This window comes from Mustela lutreola, chromosome 1 (genome assembly GCF_030435805.1).
Source record: "Mustela lutreola isolate mMusLut2 chromosome 1, mMusLut2.pri, whole genome shotgun sequence".
Classification (NCBI taxonomy): Eukaryota; Metazoa; Chordata; class Mammalia; order Carnivora; family Mustelidae; genus Mustela; species Mustela lutreola.
In genome coordinates, this window is record NC_081290.1 from 157,905,966 (window position 1) to 157,931,060 (window position 25,095).

At 34.3% G+C, this 25,095-nt stretch overlaps 1 protein-coding gene across 1 annotated transcript in view; it reads right to left on the reverse strand.

Moving 5' to 3' along the window:
- GALNTL6 (polypeptide N-acetylgalactosaminyltransferase like 6) overlaps positions 1-25,095 on the reverse strand; it is a 1,244,627-nt gene that overhangs the window by 765,657 nt on the left and 453,875 nt on the right. The window contains exon 3 of the mRNA XM_059177707.1: positions 16,615-16,723. Within this exon, the coding sequence (XP_059033690.1) occupies positions 16,615-16,723 (109 nt within the window). The remainder of the gene's footprint in view (positions 1-16,614; positions 16,724-25,095) is intronic.

Below are 25,095 nucleotides of genomic sequence, written 5' to 3' on the forward strand. Positions count from 1 at the left end.
CGAGCCCCGCATCGGGCTCTTTGCTCAGTGGGGAGCCTGCTTCCTCCTCTCTCTCTCTCTCTCTGCCTGCCTCTCTTCCTACTTGTGATCTGTCTGTCAAATAAATAAATAAAAATCTTAAAAAAAAAAAAGTTACGACTGTACCTGTATTCTGATCCTTTAATTAAAATAGTGCTTGTCATTTCATTAGCAATCTTTTATTATTCCATGCTCTTTGTAAACTTGTATGTTCATATACTGTATTAGGTTGGACTTAAGGAAATTGTTGTTTTTATAGATCAGATATATTTGAAATTTTTCAACTTCATATGTTCTCAAAATAATATTGTTTTATTCTTCACCAGTATATGAGGTCCCTTGCTATATTATTTAATGATTTTCTACCTAATATTTTACTAACTGTTTCATGGCACTCTTAACCATATGCCTACTTGTTTGCTACCATGTGAAAACAAAATACCAAATACCTCTTCCCACCATGGCACTGCTTCTAATAAGATGGACCTTTAAAATTCTTGTACTTCCCCACACTTCATCTTTTCCCTCAAGACACCTTTAGAACATTATTACTGTCTGAATACCTCTCCATCCTTGATAAGATGGCGTGCCACTTTCAACACTTATTATTTTATTTTTATCCTCTCTTTATCTAGATTTTTAAAATTCTTCACTATATGTTGCCCACTTTTTAAAATTTTTCCTTATATTGAAGATTTTATTTTATTTGTTCCTTGGCTGGAATTCTTTCTAAATTATTTTACTTAGAAGAGGTGTTTGTGTAATATATTCTCTCAACTTTGTATATACTGAATGTATATATATTCCTTCTCCTCTAATTTGTAGAGTTGTAGAAGATTTTAATGACAGACTGGTTATCTTTCCTCTCTGTATAACTTTTTACTCTGCCAAGAGATTTTAAAAGGATTATTTTGGAAAAAAATTTAACTAACATCTTCTTAGGTGTGTCTCTTTTCATCCATGTTGTCATCTTTGGGCTGAAATATTCTTGAGAGCCATGACATTTTCTTTTAATATTTTTCTAAATTATTTTCTTTTTCAGTTGTTTGAATTCATGTATCTGTTTATAATTTTAACCTTTCTGACTATAGTTTCTGTGCTATTTTGACATTTTTTTATATTTAATCTTCCTGTCCACAAATATGTGTCTCAAAAGTCCTTCTATACTTACATTAAATGTTTTTTTTTTTTAATTTTTTTTTTTTAATTTTTTATTTTTTATAAACACATGGACATTAAATGTTTTAAGTTGAAAGTCACATTCTTTGTTCCAGAAAGTCCTGTGCATGGGCAAATTGATCCTCTTCGAATGCCTCCTTGCTGTTGTTTTTCACTAGACTATCTATCTTCTGTCCTTTCCTGAAATTCTATTTCACTAGATTTCCACCGTTATGTGGAAGTACCCCTCTTGTGTTTCTTTCTCAGGCTGTCAGCCTCCTTAGATGACTATTACCTTCCTTTTTAATCTCAGTTTTGCTTTCCTTTGAAATTCAGTTTCACCTGTTCTTTCTTGGTAACCATACCTGAATGAGTGAGAAGGGATTAAATCACTTGTCCCTTATTAAGGGGTCAGTATATTTCTAGAATTGTTCCTAGAATTGTCTATTCCTAGAATTTTCAGTTGCAAAATCTGGTCTTCTCCCAGTATCAGCCATAGAGAAGAATCCGTTCACTTGCTCAGGACCCTCCAGGCTGGTGTTCAGGCTTTCCCTGGCCCAAACAACATTAATTCCTGCATCTACTCGGGCCCTGTTGAGCCTTGTGATGGTTAGTTTTATGTGTCAACATGCCTAGACCCTTGTGCCCAGATATGTGTCAAACATTATTCTGGATGTTTTTGGATAAGATTAACATCTGGGACACCTTGGGTGACTCAGTTGGTTAAGCATCTGCCTTTGGTTCAGGTCATGATCCCAGGGTCCTGGGATTGAGACCCACCTCAGGCTCCTTTCTCAGCAGGGAGCCTGCTTCTCCCTCTGCCTGTTGCTTACCCTGCTTATGGGCTCTGTCTCTCTCTAACAAATAAATAAATAAAATCTTTTTTAAAAGATTAACATTTAAATCAGTAGACATTGTGGTTGTCAGTGGTTGGACCTCACCCAATCACTTGAATTTACCAGAATAAAGGCTGACTTCTGATCAAGAAGGAATTCTATCAGTGGACTCCCTTTGGACTTGAACTGCAACTCTTTTCCTGAGGCCCCGTCAGATTTTGGACTTATCAAGCTCCTTCCACAACTGGGTGAGCCAATTTGCTAAAACAAATCTATCTCCATAAGTATATACATATTCCATACATATATGCATCTGTTGGTTCCGCTTCTCTGGAGAAGCCTGATATAAGCTTTGATCACATCATCCTGTCCCTGACATCTCTTTATTTAAGGGGAGATACTGTTATTTAGAATAACCAGAAGAACATAAAAATTGACTATATGACACAGTGTGCTCTAAGTGTCTGCTATATTTATTGATCCATTCTGAATAATGGCTAAAACTGATTCAAAATGTAGCATTCACTATGTTTTATAACAAGTTTCAATTGTACTCTGGCCAAGGTTTTCAAGATGGCTTCCTACCTGAACCAAATGGAATCATCTCACACCGAGGTGTCCTATTGTGTTTGAGGAAGCCAGACATGACTGATTTACACCATAGTCATAACCTAAACTGATTGGTGACTGCTCTAACCAGTCACATTCTCACTTTTAGAACATTTTCCCCAGAGTTAAGTAAAGAAGCTAGTCGTTAGAGAAAGGGAGAAAAGAAAGAATAGGCACTGAGATGCAGAAGAAAGAACTCCTCACTAGACAGGGAGAAAGAGCTTTTCTAAGCTCACTATTCTTGATGTGCAGTGACAAAGCTGCTGAGAGATTCCTAGTGCTACACTGTAGCATGCTCAATGTTCAGATTTTACTCAAGTCCAGGCAGTTTGTTTATGAAAGTATTTCCTGCTTTTTGGCACTTTGGTTTATTGTTAAAATAAATGTCCATGAAGCCGATGGATGCACTCTCACTGTGTGTCCTAATTCCTTTCGACATAAAGAAACTGATGCATTATTATATTTAAAGAAATATTCAAAAGTTTCTTTTCATAGTTGAAACACCTTATAGGAAATGTATATTCCGCTTAAAAAAAAAAAGTATTGCATTGTTCTTTGCCAAATGCATTTTGTTCATTATTCTAAAATATTGATGAAAAATCTCTTTCATAAAAGACGTAGCATCGTTTTTTTTAGTAGTTTAAAGTAACATTTTAATACAATTGTTTATGAACTTGAAAATTATCCTATAAGCATTTATTAGTTTACTAATATTGTTACATTATAATTTTGATTAAAATTAGTTAAATATAATTTATAATGGTTTAGATTGCTAAGAATTTATGCATGTCTGCTTATTTTAACATAAAAGTATATTGAAAAAGGAAAATAGAATCATCTGACTTATATTTACATCTAGAGCTTAGTCTGTATTTACTGGGACAGGGTGGGGCATCTCATCTTGAATCCCGTTGTCCCCAGTGGTGAGATTTAACTCACCTGATAAACTATCTTGGAGGTATCTACTGGTTTTAGTTTATTTTCTTGCAGGTTTTCACATATTCATATTGTACACAAGCAAATGCTTGAATAGGGGAGGCAAGTAGTTGGTTAGGGGAAGCAAGAGTAGAACAACCAGTTGGTGTCTATCTGATATTGGTTCACAGTCTGATTTTAGAAACTTGTAGCTGAGTCCTTTTGACAAAAGAGCCATTTGAAGGAGCTGTTTTGTATGAGGATATCTGGTGGAGAGTGAATTGCAAACTTACGGCCTACATTACAAGGTGCTACACAGCAAAGGAAAGAATTCCCCTGACCACTTCCACAGAGAACTGTCAGGTGCAGGGCCAGAAAACACAGGAAAAAAAAAACGCCTTAGGGACATGATGATGTGTTACTTTGGGAGCACCAGAGACAGGGTCCCGGTACTCGTGGCTATAAGATGCTGAACTTGAGTAGCTGTCTACCACCAGTCATCAGTGTAAGGTCAGAGTAAAAGAATAGGGATATTAGTGGGTTAGTAAACTTGCAGTGACTTCCAGTAGCTATCTACCATCAGTCATCAATTTAAGGTCAGAGTAAAGGAATAGGGACATTAGTGAGTTAGTAAACTTACACTGACTTCCAGGGAGTTCAGAAGTATGGTGAGGTTTTGTAGACAGGAGATTAAGGGAGCTATAATTAAGGGAGAGCAAGAGTCAGAGAAATTGAGTCATCGCTATTGAGAACATCTCCATTCATACACAGGTGAACAAAGCACAGGGCAATTCAGGTTACATATACTATAGATGACAAATAGTTGAAGCAGGAAGTCAATAATGAGATAAGAAGCAGCAAATATGAAAATAAAGTTGTCCCAGAATTTATTGGAGCTATGTGTGGCATCAACTTGAAAGGGTGTGTGTGTGCATATATAATCACTTCATACATATATATAGATATCTATATATAGATATATCTCATGTACATGTATGGATCACATGCATAAAGTGACACATGTATATGTATAAAATCATCTTTCTAGATTTGCTTCTTTATTTTCAAATAAGATGAGTAACATTTGACCATTCTTTATAGGATTTTTGTGAGGAGCATTGAGGCAATGTGCAAGAAATCACTGGACTCATGTTAAGGCACTACGCACATAGAAAGAATGAAATAATAGGAATGTAGAATAAACTAAAGAATAGTATAGGATTGGTAGTAAAAAAATGTTAGGTCTTTATCATAAGTATGACACTGACTTTCCAAATTTGGAGAATACAATTAGCATCCTTGTACTGGTTATAAAAATGCTCACAATGCATATGTCAGAAAGCTTACAAAATATTTTATCAAGTTGCATAAAACATTTCTATTATGACAAAACACAAAAACTAAAAAATTAAATGTCAATCCAATAATTTCTTTGTTTATAAAACACTTGCTATAATTTTGAGGGTTATTCCTCAATGATCGTTATTCTTTAATATAAAATAAAAAGAATTTTATATGCATGAGTGGATTCTGATGTATATATCCAAATTAATATGTACCATTAGATTCTAGTAGTTTGTTATCTAGGTCAATGTCAATTAAGTTAATCTAGTAATTTTAGCCCAATAATGAATTTGGATCCCTAAGGCTCAGTTGGTCACCATGGAAATTAAAATCATTATTAAATGCCTGATAATACTAATTCCATTGTGCTTTCATGGTCATTTCACATCAGTAAACCAAATACTGTATTAAATATAATTCTTTATGCATTAAATCTCTTTTTCCAGTAGATTATAATGTCTATGTTTTATAAACAATGCAAGTTTGTTATACATATTTTGGGGCAGTAATATTTTCATTAAAAATGAAACAGTCCTTGAAAAGAAAAGAAAAGAAAAGAAAAGAAAAGAAAAGAAAAGAATCCTGCTCTGAGCTTCTAGTATTCCTGAGGATCACTTAAGTCACGTTTCTATGACTACTAAAGTGTCAGAAGGCCCAGTTGCTTTCATCTGGCATGAAGACTGCTCTTCTCTCAGAGAGAATCGAGTCAAACTGGCATTTATGGTTCTGAAGCCAATGTCTAGAAAGTGTTGCCATCAGTTTCAGGCACTGGCACTTTTCCTTCCCTAGTGGGTAAACACACATATTTCCTCTGTAGCACTCATAGATAATAGAGCCAAGAAGGCCCAGGACTCATTACTGAAACATTTTTGCCAGATCTTGGATAAGAATTTTGGAGGATATTCAAATAATCACTTGAATCTCTATGAATTATGCCTAAAATACAATGCCATCCTGGTCATTTAAGGTTGAATGAATTACAGTCCCTCAAATCTTAGGAAACTCTCAGTTGCGATAGGATTAGTATATTATAAATCTTTGTTACTCTCATACTGGTGACAGCAGAGTCCCAGGTCATCAAAAATGTATTCTTTATTTTTTGTTCTCTCACTCTTCTTCCAAAAACTTACATACACTGCATAAGTCCATAAACTGTATTACACTAAATGTAAGGATGGTTCTAAGTCCCACTAAAATTAAAGCCACAGCAAAAATAACAAATGTAACTTCATGGAGTTTTAAGATTTACCATTAGAGTTGAGAAATAGAAAGATTACCATTAGAGTTGAGGTATAAGTAATAGTGGGTGTTAAGAGTTTTCTGTGTGAAAAGCTGATAGAAAATACAGACTTACACTTACTTATGTCAAAGCTGTACAGGAAAGGGTTAAAACTGGGAAGAACAAAATTGAGTGCAAGACTTCAGGAAAATGAATGGCAGGCATAAAATCAATTTAACCTTAGTTTACTTGATCCATTTAGATTCAAATCCTTTCTTTTACTAGATGTTTCTCATCTTTTCCTTCTTGGCTCTTATCAGAGATCATCTCACTTCAGCAGAACATTTTCACATTACTTCATGATCAAGGATTATTATCTACTCATATAGCTCCTCCAAAATATGGAGCATTTATAGCCAGAAAAAAATTGATAATAATCACAGCTACCATATAAAAGAGATTTTTTACAAAACATAAGCACAATACCAGATTGGATACAGGTTTGGGACAGGTGCTTACAAGATGTTTGCCTTTTAAGAATGAAACCTAAAGTGAAGAGAGATAGCTCCACTTGAAGTACGTGTTAATATGAACCCTCTCATGACAATTATTGGGAGATTTTGTGTCAATTGACTAGATTCTAAAGCACAAGAAAAATTATTCAAATTACAGCTGATTCAAATATAATCACATAGGCGTAGTAATCAGGGATCTATAAATATACAAATAGCCATTAATTGAGGATAACTACAGTCCAGTTTAATTATATAATTTAATTAATGCTTAAAATAACTGTGTCACAGGTGCCATCATTAAACCACATTTTACTAATATGAAAAATAACAGCAATTAATTTAATGCACATTTGCCCGTGGGAAGTTGATATTTCTAAATAGAGATATTGTGAGTTTTGCGAAAAAAAAAGTAAGTTGCACTATTTTAAAAATTAATTTTGTCTTTTTTTTTAAATACAAACTCATTGCAGTTTAATAAATCTTCTGAGATACTTCTTTTTAAAATTTATTTTTTATTTATTTTCAGCATAACAGTTTTCATTATTTTTTGCACCACACCAAGTGTTCCATGCAATCCGTGCCCTCTATAATACCCACCACCTGGTACCCTATCCTGAGATATTTCTACTGCTACTTTCATATTATGATGTTGAAGTGGTTTTTCCCTAATGTCACTCAATCCAATTCAGCTAAATTTTGTTCTATTATTAGACATATAAATGATACATCTTAACAGAATGCTCATAATCTTTTCACTTCCATTTTACATTTTCATTATTATACAATGACTGTCAATGGAAATATTTCATTAAAAGTTAATTTTAACCTAATGAATAATAATGAATGTTATTTTGGTAATAATTCCCAATGTTGACCACCTCTCAGTAAATCTCATTGCAAAATTTACTGAGAAAACATCATAGATGTATAAATTACTCTGAAATCATTAACAATAACAATGCTCTTTGTTGCTAGTGATTAAAAAAAAAGATACCATATATTGTTTTTAAGAGACATAGTAGTTATAGCAAAATTACCATTGTTTTACTTCCTCAATGCAAAGTAGTTACTGTATCTCCCAGATGAAGCACATTTGTTTTTTCTTTCTTTCCTTCTTTCTCTTTTTTTAAGTAATAGAAGTTTATTAAGTGAAGATACAGAAAGCGATGATGCACATTTCTGCTTCCCATTCTGTTTGGTTAGTAATATTGTTCAATTATGTAGAATAAAGACATTTAAGAACAAAATGGGTCCCTGATCAGCACTAAAGGGAGCTGTTGTTTAAAGGAACTTAGGAAAGCCTACTGTTAATCATTTTAAAGTATGGTGCATTCCTCCATCTCAAATAGTGTTTTAATTCATATTCTTTAGATGTTTTGCAGTGAAAATTCACAATAATTAGGTATGAACATTTGGTAACTTAGATCATAAGGTTTACAGGATCCTAGGATCTAATCTCCAGGAGGGAAAAGTAAAAACCATGTTGTGTCAGGTTTTCACAATACTTTTTCCTTCCCTCCTTCCTTCCTTTCTTCCTCCTTTTCTTTTTTTATCAAAGGGGGGCTGTGAAGGCCAAAGGGAGAGGGAGAGAGAGAATCTTAAGCAGGCTCCACACTCAGCATGGAGCTGACAGGAGAATTGATCTCAGAACCCTGAGATCATGACCTGAGCCGAAACCAAGAGTCAGAGTTTAACCAACTGAGCCACATAGGTGCCCTCACAAAACTTACTCATACAGGAGTGTCATTATTCAAAAAGCCTGATGATTAAATGATTAAAGATAATGTTGTGATTTAGAGCCCTTGGGCAAGTGATTGTATTACAAGGAATTATATTTTTTAATTCGTTAAATATATATATATAGATAGATAGATAGATAATTGCTAGAAAAATTAAGTAGAGCAAAGGGATAGAAAGTGAATGAAAAAGACTATACCTATATATGATAATATGGTGACTGGCAAAATGTCTATACAGGTGATACATAGTCTTGTGACCTTCTGAAGTAGAAACTGGTTTGGAAGATACAAATTACCGGCATTCCAGGCAGCAGGAATAGCAAGTGAAAATCTTGCAACTTGTTTAGCATGCTCGAGGATAAACGATGTAACCAGTGGAGAGACTAAGTATCGATTAGTAGGAGACCAGGAAAGTGACAAAAGTAGGGATGGATAATGTTGGACTTCATAATCAGGGAATTGATTTGGATTTAATTTTTATTATGATGGCCAGAATTTGTAGGCTTTTGAGCAGATGAGTCAAATGAAGATTCCTCTAGTTGCTAATTGGAGAGCTGACTATGGGACAAGGAGAACAGCTGGTAGGCTACTGAAATAATTTAGCTAAGAGAGATCAAAGGTTTGATCACTGTTTGATAACAGTGAAATGTCCTTCAACCATGCTGCACACTTTTCAAGAGCCATGTAATTCATTTTTGTCTATTTTTTTCCTCTGGAATTTGGAGCAATATTTGAAATAGAGTGACATTAAAAAGCATTTTTTGGACAAGCAAATGAATAAATGAATAAAATGATAAGATTTAATGAAAACTTTGAATATTCAAAACTATCATTAGCTAAGACAAATAGAAGTAGAGAAAAGTTAGATACAATTTCATAAGATTCCTGAGGCTTATAGTAAAATGCATAAGTTGATATGATTATACAAGAGGATAATCTGTTTCAAAGAAATAGATCAAATACAAGAGTTAAGAAGAGCTTTTTTCATGTTGAGTTCACACATAATGAAATCCAAAAACCAGTGATAAACACAGTGAAAATCCTTAGAATTAAGACACAAAGAAAATTGGACAAGACAATTTTCAAATTTCAAAACTAAAAATAAGTGCTTTCTAGAAATAGAGATGAGCAGTGTCAAAAATGATTTCATACCTTATGGTTTGTCTCCCTCCCAACCATAAGTGACTCTTAATCTCACAAAACAAACTGAGGGTTGCTGGGGGGAGGGGGTTTGGGAGAAGGGGGTGGGATTATGGACATTGGGGAGGGTATGTGCTTTGGTGAGTGCTGTGAAGTGTGTAAACCTGGTGATTCACAGACCTGTACCCCTGGGGATAAAAATATATGTTTATAAAAAATAAAAAATTAAAAAAAAATGATTTCATACCAATCAAGAAATGGGCAGAGGACATGAACAGACATTTCTGCAAAGAAGACATCCAGATGGCCAACAGACACATGAAAAAATGCTCCACATCACTCAGCATCAAAGAAATACAAATCAAAACCTCAATGAGATACCACCTCACACCAGTCAGAATGGCTAAAATTAACAAGTCAGGAAATGACAGATGCTGGTGAGGATGTGGAGAAAAGGGAACCCTCCTACACTGTTGGTGGGAATGCAAGCTGGTGCAACCCCTCTGGAAAACAGCATGGAAGTTCCTCAAAAAGTTGAAAATAGAACTACTCTATGACCCAGCAATCGCACTACCGGATATTTACCCTAAAGATACAAATGTAAGTGATCCAAAGGGGCACATGCACCTGAATGTTTATAGCAGCAATGTCCACAATAGCCAAACTATGGAAAGAATTTAGATGTCCATCAACAGATGAATGGATAAAGAAGAAGTGGTATATATATACAATGGAATACTATGCAGCCATCAAAAGAAATGAAATCTTGCCTTTTGCAATGACGTGGATGGAACAAGAGGGTATTATGCTTAGCGAAATAAGTCAATTGGAGAAAGACAACTGTCATATGATCTCCCTGATATGAGGAAGTCGAGAGGTAACATGGGGGTTTTGAGGGGTAGGAAAAGAATAAATGAAACAAGATGGGATTGGGAGGGATACAAACAATAAGAGACTCTTAATCTCACAAAACAAACTGAGGGTTGACAGAGGAAGGGTGGTTGGGTTATGGACATTGGGGATGGTATGTGCTATGGTGAGTGCTGTGAAGTGTGTAAACCTGGTGATTCACAGACCTGTACCCCTGGGGTTAATAATACATTATATGTTAATAAAATAAAATAAAATAAACATAAAATGATTTCATAAAACACATGGGCATATGTGCACATGCACACATGTATACACACCACTCTAGATGGATTGTGTGAAAGGATGTTTTTACCACTTAGAGAAATATGTTACAAAACTTAGGAAACATCACATATACAATTAAGGAACAGCTACCTAAACCAACTGCATTTTCTTCTCAACATCTGGTCAAGTTATTAGATCCATAGTCAGGGATATGCCATAAGCAGAGTTATTTGATTTCAGAAATCCATGGACTTTCTTTTTTCAAATTACATATGGAGAAATGTAGCTGAATAGTTTTCTAACTGTTATTGCAATTATAATGAATAGTGTATAAGATAACATAGTAAATAACATATCAATATCAACTTGTACATTGTCTTTTATATCAAAGGATTCCCTATTTTAGTTCCTTCCATTCCGCTTTTATAAATTATGTGAATGATATTCAAACAGCATGCGTCTCAATTTTTTGATACAGTACCACTCAAAAGGATAGATAAACTGTTAAAAGATAAAATCTAATATTAATAAATTCTCAAATGAGAATCTGACGCTGAAACTAACTCAGTGGGACACAGTGAGGTCATATACAGAAAATGTATAATTAGAAAAAATAGTCATGCTAAAAATATGACTTAGTAACCATTCATGAGAAAGAGATCAGGGAATTAATTAAATGAAAACTAAATTTATCTGTTATCACGGTAGAACTTTATCCTTTCAAATTTGGTTTACCTTGTCTACGGCCATACCACCCTGAACGCGCCCAATCTCGTCTGATCTCGGAAGCTAAGCAGGGTCGGGCCTGGTTAGTACTTGGATGAGACGCCTACAAATTTGGTTTACCTCTTCCAGGAAACCTTCCTGACCCTGAAATGCTATGTGAATCCACTTCTTCTATACTTAAAGTATTCTAGTTAATACGAATCCCAAAACAAAGAAGTGTAAGATTATGGAATAATAATCTGGATTTCTATAAACATTAGTTAGAATTCTCCTAACAAATTCAAACAATCTTATTAATTTAGTATAACTCTATGGGTACAGATGCACTAGAAAATATCCCTGCTACTACACCTAAGGTCTTAGGGTCTATCCTTCAATCGCCTGTTTTCTGTTTATATTGTATTAATGCAAGAAATGTTCATTTCCTGAAAGGTGAAAGCCATATCTTCCTCATTACTCACCTGTGGTGTTTGACAACATATTCCCTATCCCCCAAAAAAATCACCAACTAATTAAAAGCAGATATTTAAAATACCTGATATCTCAAAAATTACCAAATATGCATCAAAGATGCACTTGCCAGAACAAAACAAACTAACACTATTAATATTAAATGTCTTAACAAAGACATTTAATGAAATGCATGCAGCCTATTATGTTACTGTGCTTTTCCAAAGGTTATTGAGATTTGATCAGGAGGTAATTTCTGGATTTTCTTATTTTTAAGATGATTTCAGCATTTATGTAGTCCAGACATTTCAAAATGCAACTAAAATATAACTAACTGAAACATAACAAATATAAAACATTAGACTACAGAGAAGTGTGAAGTACTAAAGTGGTACTGAGAAGGGAACTGAGAGTCCTAAATCCGTGGTCTATAGTAGTAGACTGAAATTTAAAAGCTATGAGTCTATTTTTAAAATTAAAAAAATATATAGCAATGAAGGAATTAAAATAAAATAAATAATACATATAAGACTGTAAATCAATGAGAAAAATATGATGGTAACATAAATAAAGTAACACAATTGGTTTTCACAATGAATAATAAAATTGACAAGTTCCTGATTTAATAGATTAAGAAGAAAAGAAGAAAAAAAGTACAAATGATATTTGAAAGAAAACACAAAATAAATTTAAATGTTGCAGACATGAAATATTTAAGAACATTACAAATAAATTTGTTAATAAATATGAATATTTAGATGTAATGAATAAATTGCTGGAAAAATATAGTTGCAGAAAAATAGACAAAAAAACTAGCACTATAACTATTTAAAAAGCTTAAGGTAGTAGTTAAAAATCTTTACTCCAAAAAAAGTTCAGGTCCAGACAGTTTTAGCTACCAGGTCTCCCTAATTATTAGAAAATATATAAGTCAAGCGGAGAAAGACAACTATCATATGATCTCCCTGATATGAGGAAGTGGTGATGCAACACGGGGGCTTAAGTGGGTAGGAGAAGAATAAATGAAACAAGATGGGATTGGGAGGGAGACAAACCATAAGTGACCCTTAATCTCACAAAACAAACTGAGGGTTGCTGGGGGGAGGAGTTTGGGTGTAGGGGGGTGGGGTTATGGACATTGGGGAGTGTATGTGCTTTGGTGAGTGCTGTGAAGTGTGTAAACCTGGCGATTCACAGACCTGTACCCCTGGGGATAAAAATATATGTTTATAAAAAATAAAAAAATTTTTTTAAAAAAAGAATAAATGGATGCACAAATGAAAAAAAAAAAAGAAAGAAAATATATAATTATCACATTCAACAACCAAATACGAAGTGTAGAAAAAGAGAAACTATTACTCAAGTAACTTATGAAGCTATCATTACATTGTTACCAAAACTTGACAAGGGCTCTATGAGAAAGAAAACCTCATGTCCAATATTCACTCATGAATATTTTAAAAGACTCAAAAATGTTGAATGAAATATTAGCAAACTAAATCCCGTAATAATAAAAAGACAGATTTAGTCTAGAAGGGCACAATTGATTTCCATTACAAAATCAATAGAAATAATTTACTCAACAGATTAAAGGAGAACATTTATCATATTTTCTATTTCAATAGATGAAAACAAGCAAAAAACCTTTGATTAAAAACAGCATTCACTTAGGTTTAAACAAAAATAAACCAAACTCTCAACAAACCTAGCTGAAGAAAGCTTAACAACCATAACAAATTTTATTTTTTTAATAGTGACATAAAACATTAAGGTATGTGTCTAATTTGTTATACTTAGAATTGTAACAAGTCAAAAATTGCCACCAACAACTACTATTCACCATTACACAGGAACACCTAGTAAGTGCAGTTACTAGAACTGAACAAAAAGAATGTATATTATAAGATCTGGAATGGAAAAAAATAACCACTGCCATTACTTGTAGATACCATGAGTATGTACATTAAAAATTTAAGCTAGCTTATAGGTAAATGATTATAATTAGTAGAAGAGTTTAGAAAGTTTTCTAAGTTCAAATAAATATTAAAATTTATTTTCTATAAACCACCTATAAACAATGTGGAATTTCAATAAAATCAATAACTCATACAATACCCATAAAACATTAGTTTTCTAGGAATAACACTAAAAAAATCTGTGACTAAAATATAAACAAATTTCTAAAGATAATAAATAGGCAGCAAATTAAAACAATATATGCTATAGAATGGATCATTCAATAGTGAAAAATAGTCAACTATCTCTTAATTTAATTAACCTCTACCCCAGAACCACATACAAAAATATTTATAGCAACATTATATTCAACAACCAAAACGTAGGAACTCCCCAGATGCCCACAAAGAGGAGGATGTTGTAGAAAATTAAACAATAGTAGAAATAAATCAACTAGAATTACACACATTGACAGAAATGAATCTCAGAAATAATTCTGAGTGAAGGAAGAAAGTCATACATTATGATTCAATTTTTAGTCACAAACACAGAAAAAGGCAACAGCATTTGTTTAGGTATATGTAATTAGGTAGTAAAACACTACACAGATGATCCTTTTCCTTGGCTTGGATATTAAAGACCAGAGATGTTCATTTTGATTATGTGCCTGCTTGTATGTTTGTGTATGTATAGTCCTTTTATTTATGTTCTATTTCATAAAATTTTTAAAAATGATGAATTTTAGTCTATTTCATTTGTCATCTATCTTCCAATGAATTATATAATATCTTAGCATTTAAAAGTTTTTTAACTCCATAGAAAATTTCTGCCTTAGAAAATTTTTTAAATTCCCAATTTTCTTGGTAGGTCAACTTTCCCTTCGCCCAAATAAGATGAGGACAGCAACAGCATTTTTATACAGGAGCAGAGTTATATGAAGCAGAAATAAATGTGGAATACTGGATTTTGTATCCAAAACCATCAGCACAAGTGAAGTTTAGGCATAGCAAATTAGGTGAAAGAAACTTGGATGAATTAATAATTATAGTTATCATTAGTTGAGTTTATAATATGTCCAAATAATTAGCAAATTACTTTAGGTATTTTTTCTTTAAGGCTTACAAAAATTCTGCAAAGAATAGTATCAGAAAGATAAATGGATTTGCTACTTACACAGCTTATGTAGAGAAAAGTTAGACTCTGAATCCAGGTGTGCCTCTCCCTTGCATATATGCTCTTGTCATTACTCCATATTGCCCAAATATTACTATTTGATGTCTAACAGTGGGGTCTAATAGAGCATGAAAAGACCTGATTTTTAATCTAGCTCTGTAAATTATTAGTTTGACCTTGGATAATACTTAATAAACTCTTAAAGACCTCAGTTCCATAGTCTTTTTTCTTTTTTTCTCTCTTCCTTTTCTTACAAATTGGGGATAATAATATGTGTTAGAGTCATTATGAATTTTAAATAAAATTCATATGTAAAGTATCTAATACAAAATATCTGTTCAATAAATTGCAGTTTCAGTTGATTAAATTATATGAACATCTCCAAAAAAATGTCAGCATCCTGGGGTTAGAAAGAGAAACAGTTGATTGGATTCATACAGGCTAATGGAGCAAATAGAAGAAAAGTGAAGACGCTGGTAAAGAACTCACTTTCATGACTGTTCACTTGGTCATGGCCAAGATGGGCAGACGATGAAACCTGGAAGAGGCTCGTTCTCTGACAAATAGAGAACATCCTTAGGATGAACAACTTTAATGAAGTTGGGGGGGGGGGGTGGAGAAGATCTTAATTTTTAAAGAAAAGGAATGGAAGAAGAAAATGAAAGAAGATTTTAATTAGGTCAACCACAACCAACCCAGAGCAAAGAACAGTTCACAACCTGCACAACTGCATAACTTTAAATACTCTCTCTCCAGGTTTCCTGATGAAATGAGCTTTGAGAAAGTTTAACCAGGAGGACCTCAAACTGTGATTAGTCACAGTTTTGCTGCTGATTTGACTTAGAATGCAGTGTCTCAGTGCTTTCCAGATTTCTTTACCAAACAAGAAGTTCTCTATTTCTAAGGCAGCTTCACTATGGGGAAAAAAACAAAAACAAAACACAAAAACCCAGAGCTCCTCCGGTTGAGTAAAAGCATAAGGACTTCCTACCATATGTTACTCATGTTCATTTGATGTCTAATTATACACCTTTCTGAATCTCTATTACCAATTACTTAATTTTACAGTATTTCTACAAAGACTTAATTTTTTTAAAATTTTTTTAATTTTTAATTTTTTTTAATATTTTTTTCCAAGAAGTAAAATATTTTCTCTAGCCCAAGACTAGAATTCTGCTGCATATATACAGACCTACTTGATTCTTTTCCACTCCCTGACTATTTGCTCAAGTACTGTCAACCTCAGGTTCCCAGATCCTGTGATCCACCAATTGCTGTAGCCTCCCCAACGCCTAGAATTGTAGTATTCCTTGAATACTGTGCATTGTCAGTTAGATATACCTCAGCCCTAACAAATGAATCAAACTCAACACAGGTGTCTAGCAAGGCAAGTCTCACTTATAAATCTCAATATCTTCCCGGAGATTATTAAAAGGCAGCTCAGAAATATGAAATATTATAGATTTCTAAAACTTGTATGTCCTCTTCTTAAGCTAATATTGTAAAAGCTATTCATTATTTTTTCTCTCTCTGAAATTTGAAATTGTTTTAATTCTCTCCAACATTGACTCCAATATCCCCAAAAGACATAGAAGAAATGCTAATTAGAGATCCTTTAAGTGACAAATGAGATACTGCAGTAAGTAAAATAGCACTTTGGCTTACACTGGACTTCATACCTGAGCGCATAGCCTCTTTCTGAATGCTTTCATAGTCATGCCAGTCCTTTCTTCTCAAACCATCTGTCCATGCATAGAATTGCCCATCTCCCAGGCCCAGTGGAAATGTCTGTGGAAAAGGAAAGTATTCAGAGCATAAAAAGGAGGTATTTCCTTTTGCATGGTAGGTAAACACAGCCGAGCACATAATAGGCAATCAAAGAATATTTGTTGAATAATGATTCTTCTAAGTATACTGAAAAGAAAGCTCTTGCTAGTGACAAGATTAATATACAGATTTTAAAATAAGATCCTGGGTCACTCACAACCCCTACAATTTCCTATTCTGCTTTATCCAGAGACATTTTTAACTCACTGTATCACCTCCTCTGAGCATAATACTAGTAATGGTACTAAATAGAATTAATTTTGTTTGTGATATGCAGTTTCATTCATTTTGATCAAGTATATTTGAATGCCCTGATAATAATATTAAGCAACAATTCACTGAATGCTCACTATAAGCCAGGCACTATGTTAAATACTCTGCATATAAAAGATTGTTTAATCTTTATGGTAGTCTATGGTTAACTAGCTACATTTTTCTGCCAATTAAAGCTAGGCCCAAAGAACAGAAATAATTTGAATTAAACCACAGTGGCAAAGTCAGAACTTGGAACAGTTAAGACCAAAATTGTGATCTTAACAACTATTAAAACTGTCCCCCATCTAGATTTCTGTCAAAGTATGGTACATGGTAACACTTGCAGTTGAAGTTAGCAACTACTCAACAACTATAGTCACAACATGTGTTTTATGCTTTGGTAAAACCCAGTATGTTCCAATGTCAACTTGAAAATTACACTTGTGTGCATTGTTATTTGGTGTTTATTCTTGGTAATAAGAAACAAATGTTTTGAATGAAATTTATTTTCACAATCTTAATACTCAACATAATATAAAATAAATGTTTTCATATCCACATATCAATTTTTTTTTCTTGGTTTACTTTTTGAAGTAAATAATACATCCCCAGAATGAAGGGTAAAATTTAGAGTTTCAAATTAGATAAAACAAAAAAATAATCTGAGTGCAGTAACTTTATTCCAAGAGGCTTTGCAAGACAAATAAAATGCCTTACTTCTTAATTTGAAATAGTAGGACTATTATATATCTCAGTCCATCTTTGTAGGTTATAAAGGATCCACTTGTTTGAAAGGATGAAAATGGAGTTTGACACGAAAAAATACTTAAAATCAGAAGAAAGATTTGCCAAATCAGGTGACTATTATCTAGATATTTAAAGGAATTTGTTACAAGAGTAGTGATTTCAGGAAAATGAAAATAATAGAGGAATAAACACACAAGGATGATGATGAGTTTATATAAAATACTGAGGATAATAAGAATAAATTCTTAAAGGAGGATAACAAGAAAGAGAAGTTATGGAAAAATTAACAAAAAAGAATATAGTAAAAATAGAAGAAAATGGGAAAATAATTTTGGAAAGACATTTGGGTTTATAATAGCAAACATTAAAAAAGTCATAACTTTTTCTAATTGATAATTGTTTTCATAATTAGAAATTTTACCAAAATTCAGCTGGGAATCAGACATTTTAAATAATCAAATAGCTTTAAAATGCAAAACTCATGTTTTGTCTCAAACTTGCATTTGCAATAATAAATACTGAGCAGTAATGGAAATCTCTTACACTGATTCAGATAATACCAATTTATAAATATCACTTTTGGATTAAAATAGATCATTTCAAAACAAATTTTGATATTAAACATGAAGATTTTCTTGTGTAAACTCTAAATATCCAAACTCTCTCTTGTTACTTATTGGTTCACAAACAGGGCCCCGAAAAAGGAAAGAGGCAGGCCACTCCAGTATAGTGGTTGACAGGAATAATAAGCAAGGGAACTTATATATGAACCTTGTGTTGGGCACCCCAAGACATGTAGATCCTTGCACAGGCCAGCCAGAATCTCAAAAGTTTATATAGACCTTAATTGGGTTCAGTCACATATGTAATCTAATAGTCTCAACAATACCTTATTCTCTCAAGGCTGTTGTTTTAAACAATTCCTAGTGTGGGAGTAGTAGGTGGAGTGTATATTCCAAGGACACAGGAGGAGTGAGGAGCCTCTGATTGCCCGGGTCCCCATTCTCCTGCCAGCTGGTGGTCATGTCCTCATGATGATCTCCTCCAACACTTCACCCATTTTGACCAGCTCTTATAATCTAACACATTCCCCCTCTTCTGCAATGTGCCCTATGATGCCAACAAGGGTTTTACTAGTATGGAAATGGTTAATTTGGTTACTATCCGGCTACAATTGAGGCAGAGTTCACAGAACCTATATAGGCATACACAAGTGAAAATACAGGTAGGCATAATGATTCTCAGAGGGAGGAGCAAGATGGGGGAATAGCACTGGGTTCCCTGAGTTCAGCTAGATAGTTATGAAACCATTCTGAACACCCACAAACTCAACAGGAGATCAAAGCGAATAAGAGCAGCAATTCTAGGAACAGAAATCAACCACTTTCTGGAAGGTAAGATTTGCAGAGAAGTGAATCAGAGGCGGCATATAGGAAGGCAGACTGCAGGGGCAGGGGCTGGCTCGTGGCAAGCAGTAGAGCAGCAGAGCACAAAATCAGAACTTCCAGAAGTATACTCCACTGAGGAACGTTGCTCCAGAGGCTAAGCAAGGGGTGGGACCCTTATGTGGACAGTGTGGCCTCAGGACCTGCGGGTTCAGAAAAAGACCAGGGGTGTCTGAGTGTAGCAGAGCTGCCAGGTATCGGAGAGGGGAAGCCGGCTACAGAGACAGAGCCGAGGTGGGGGCTCTCAGCTTGGGCTTACTTTAAACCATGATCTAAGGCAAAATCTAGCCACTACTCTTTGAGCTGGAACACCACAAGTGGCAGATCTGGGGAAACCTCCTCCTTCCATGTCTGGAAGGAGTGGCGAAGGAGCCTGTGGCAGGAGTCTGCTGGGTCACAGGCCAGGTGAGCATGGAGTGCCGCTGGAGACCAGGGAAACTCTTGACTGCTTTTCTCTGAGGGTGCACTGAGGAGTGGGGCCCCGAGATCTTAGCTCCTCCCGGCTGAAGATTGGGAGGCTGCCATTTTCTTTCCCTTCCTCCAAACCTCTACAGAAAGCATTCAGGGAACAAAAGCTACCGAGAGTGAACCCAAGCAGATGACTTAGCTTGGTAAGGGTGGTGCAACTCTGCCTCAGGCAAAGACATTTGAGAATCACAACAGGCCCCTCCCTCAGGAGACCATCAAGAATATCCAGCCAAGACCAAGTTCACCAATCAATGAGAACTGCAACACTTCAGAGCTACAGGAATATAGTACATATAATTCATGGCTTTTCCTCCATGATTCCTTAGCCTTCCAAAGTTAAATATTTTAAAATTTTATTTTTTTCTTGTTATATTTTTAAAAAATTTTCCTCTTTCATATTTTAATGTTTTTAAAACTATTTTATCATATCAACACTGTTTTAAAAATCTTTTTACATTTTCATTGTTATAGTCATGTTTTATTCCTTTATTGCATTTAACCATATTTTTTATATACATATAAGTTTTTCTTTCTTTAACATTTTGGGATACAGTTTCTTCTAGAAGACCAAAACAGACCCTAAATCTAGCATATGGCTTTGTTCTAGTCTTCAGTCTGATCATATTCTTTCCTCTTTTTTAACCAGCTTCTTATTAATCAATTTCTTTTTTAGAATCTTTTAAAATTTTCATCTTTACAGTCATATCCCATCCTTCATCATGTTTACACTTATTTTATATATATATATGTATGTATATATGTACATATATATATATATACACTTTATATATATACATATACATATATATATATATATATATATATATATATATATATATTTCTTTCTTTAAAATTTTGGGAAGTAGTTTCTTCTGACAGACCAAAATACACCCAAAATCAAGTCTGTGGCTCTCTTCTATTCACCAGTCCAATATATATATATATATATTTTTCTTTTTTCTTCCCCCCCACCCCCCAGTTTCGTGACTCTTCTTATTTGGTTAGTGTATATTTTTCTGGGGTCATTGCTACCCTTTTAGTATTTTGTTCTCTCATTCATCTATTCTTATTTGGATAAAATGACAAGGCAGAAAAACTCACCTCAAAAAAAAGAACAAGAGGCAGTATTGGTACTAGTACTGTTGACTAGGGACCTAATAAGTACAGACATTAGTAATATGTCAGAGCTAGAGTTCAGAATGATGACTATCAAGATGCTATCTGAGCTCAATAAAACATAGAAAATACTAGAGAATCCCTTTCTGGAGAAATAAAAGAACCAAAACCTAACCAAGTTGAAATCAAAAAAGGTATTGATAAGGTGCAATAAAAAATAGAGGTTCTTACTGCTAGGATAAATCAGGCAGAAGAGAGAATCAGTGATGGAGAATAAAGAAGCTGAGAAAAAAAGAGAGATAACTACTGGACCATGAGGGCAGAATTCAAGAGATAAGTGATACCATAAGACAAAACTGTATTAGAATAATTGGGATCCCAGAAGAAGAAGAGAGAGGGGGCAGAATGTATATTGGAGAAAATTATAACAGAGAATTTCTCTAATTTGGTGAAGGATGCATGCATCAAAATCCAGGAGACACAGAGAATCCCCCTCAAAATCAATAAAAATAGGTCCACACCCCATCATCTAATAATAAAACTTACAGGTCTCAGTGGTAAAGAGAAAATCCTGAAAGCAGCTCGGGACAAGAGGTTTGTAACATACAATGGTAGAAATATTAGATTGGAAGCAGACCTACCCACAGAGACCTGGCAGGCCAGAAAGGACTGGCATGATATATACTCAGATCACTAAATGAGAAAAAAAAAAAAATGCAGCTAAGTATACTAGAATACCAACCAGGTTGTTATTGAAAATAGAAAAAGAGATAAAAAGCTTCCAGGACAAACAAAAAACTAAAAGAATTTGCAAACACTAAACCAACCCTACAGAAAATATTGAAAGTGGTCCTCTAAGCAAAGAGAAGGACTAAAAGTAACAGACCAGAAAGGAACAGAGACAATATACAGTAACAGTCACCTTACAGGTAATACAGTGGTACAAAATTCACATCTCTCAATAGTTACCCTGAATGTAAATGTGCTAAATGCTCCAATAAAAAGACACATCATATCAGAATGGATAGTAAAACAAGATGCACTGATATGCTGTCTGCAAGAAACTCATTTAGACCCAAAGACACCTCTAGATTTAAAGTGAGGGGGTGGAAAACAATTTACCATGCTAATGAACATCAAAACTAATCTGGGGTGGCAATCCTTCAATCGGATAAATTAGATTTTAAGTCAAAGACTATAATAGAGATGAGGAAGAGCACTATATCATACTTTAAGGGTCTGTCCAACAAGAAGACCTAGCAACTTTAAGTATCTATGCCCCTAACTTGGGAGTAGCCAATTATATAAACCAATTAATAACAAAATCAAAGAAACGCATCAACAATAATACAATAATAGTAGGGGACTTTAACACACCAATCACTGAAATGGACAGACCATTTAAGGAAAAGATCACCAAGGAAATAAAGGCTTTAAATGACACATTGGACCAGATGGACATCACAGATATATTCAGAACATTCCATACCAAAGCAACAGAATACACATTCTTCTCTAGTGCACATGGAACATTCTCCAGAATAGATCACATCCTGGTTCACAAATCAGGTCTCAACCATTACCAGAAGATTGGGATCATTCCCTGCCTATTTTCAGACCACAATGCATTGAAACTACAGCTCAACCACAAAAGGAAAGTTGGAAAGAACTCAAATACATGGAGGCTAAAAAGCATCCTACTAAAGAATGAATGGATCAACCAGGAAATTAAAGAAGAATTTAAAAAATTCATAGAGACAAATGAAAATGAAAACACAACTGTTTAAAATCTTTGGGACACAGCAAAAGCAGTCCTGAGATAAAAGTATATAGCAATACAATCCTTTCTCAAGAAACAGGAAAGGTCTCAAGTACACAATCTAACCCTACACCAAAAGAACTGGAGAAAGAACAGCAAAGAGAGCCTAAACCCAGCAGCAGAAGAGAAATAATAAAGATCAGAGCAGAAATCAATGAAACAGAAAGCAAAAGAATAGCAGAACAAATAAATGAAACTAGGAGCTGATCCTTTGAAAGAATTAATAAGATTGATAAACCCCTGTCCAACTTATCAAAAAGAAAAGAGAAAGGGCCCAAATTAACAAAATCACGAGTGAAAGAGCAGAGATCACAACCAACAGCAAAGAAACACAAAAAATTATAAGTACATATTATGAGCAACTATACACTAGCAAATTTGATAATCTGGAAGAAATGGATGCATTCCTAGAGGCATATAAACTACCAAAACTGAACAAGGAAGATATGGAAAACTTGAACATACCCATAACCAGCAGGAGATTGAAATAGTCATCAAAAATCTCCCAATAAACAAGAGCTCAGGGCCAGCCGGTATCCTAGGGCAATTTTTCCAAACATGTCAAGAAGAATTAATATCTATTCTCCTAAAACTGTTCCAAAAAATAGAAATGGATGAAAAACTTCCAAACTCATTTTATGAGGCCAGCATTACCTTGATCAAAAAACCAGACAGGACCCTATCAAAAAGGGGAATTACAGACCAATATTCTTGATGAACATGAATGCAAAAATTCTCACCAAAATACTAGCCAATAGAATCCAACAGTACATTAAACAGATTATTCAGCACGACCAAGTGGGATTTATTCCAGGACTGCAAGGTTGGTTCAACATCTGCAAATCAATCAATCAATGTGATACAATATATTAATAAAAGAAAGAACAAGAACCATATGATGCTTTCAATAAATGCTGAAAAAGCATTTGACAAAGTATGGCATCCTTTCTTGATCAAAACTCTTCAAAGTGTAGGGATAGAGGGCACATACCTCAATATTATCAAAGCCATCTATGAAAAACCACAGGGAATATCATTCTCAATGGGGGAAAACTGAGAGCTCCTCCCCTAAGGTCAGGAACATGGCAGGGCTGTCCACTATCACCACTGCTATTCAACATAGTACTAGAAGTCCTAGCTTCAGCAATCAGATAACAAAAAGAAATAAAAGGCATCCAAATTGGCAAAGAAGAAGTCAAACTCTCACTCTTTGCAGATGGTATTATACTTTATATGGAATACCCAAAGGACTCTACTCCAAAACTGTTAGAACTCATACAGGAATTCAGTAAAGTGTCAGGATATAAAATCAATGCACAGAAATCAGTTGCACTTCAAGACAAAAGAAAAAAAAATTAAGGAGTTGGTCCCATTTACAATTGCACCCAAAATCATAAGCTATCTAGGAATAAACCTAGTCAAAGAGGCAAAGAATCCACACTCGGAAAACTATAAAGTACTCATGAAAGAAATTGAGGAAGACACAAAGAAATGGAATAATGTTCCATGCTCATGGATTGGAAGAACAAATATTGTGAGAACATCTATGCTACCTAAAGCAATCTGCATATTTAATGCAATCCTTATCAAAATATCATCATTTCTTTTTCAAAGAGATGGAACAAATAATCATAAAATTTATATGAAACCAGAAAAGACCTTGAGTAGCCAGAGGAGTGTTGAAAAAGAAAACCAAAGTTAGTGGAATCATAATTCTAGACTTCATGATCTATTACAAAGCTGTAATCATTAAGAAAGTATGGTAGTGGCACAAAACAGACAAATAGATCAATGGAACAGAACAGAAAGCCCAGAAATGGACCCTCACCTCTATGGTCAACTAATATTCAACAAAGCAGGAAAGAATGTCTAATGGAAAAAAGTGTCTTCAACAAATGGTGTTGGGAAAATTGGATGGCCACATGTAGAAAAATGAAACAGGACTATTTCCTTATACCACATACAAAAATAGACTCCAAATGCATGAAAGACTTCAAAGAGACAGGAATCCATCAAAATCCTTGAGAAGACACAGGCAGCAACCTCTTTGGCATCAGCTGAGGCAACTTCTTCCTAGAACCATCACCAAAGGCAAAGGAAGCAAGGGCAAAAATGAACTATTATGACTTCATCATGCTAAAACACTTTTGCACAGCAAAGGAAACAGTCAACGAAACCAAAAGACGACTGACAGAATGGAAGAAGATATTTGCAAATGACATATCAGATAAAGGGCTAGTATCCAAAAATCTATAAAGAATTTATCAAACTCAACACCCAAAGAACAAATAATCCAATCAAGAAATGGGTAGAAGACATGAAAAGACATTTCTGCAAAGAAGACATCCAAATGGCCAATAGACACATGAAAAGTTCTCAACATCACTTGGCATCAGGGAAATACAAATCAAAACCATAGTGAAATACCACCTCACACCAGTCAGAATGGCTAAAATTAACAAGTCAGGAAGTGACAGGTGTTG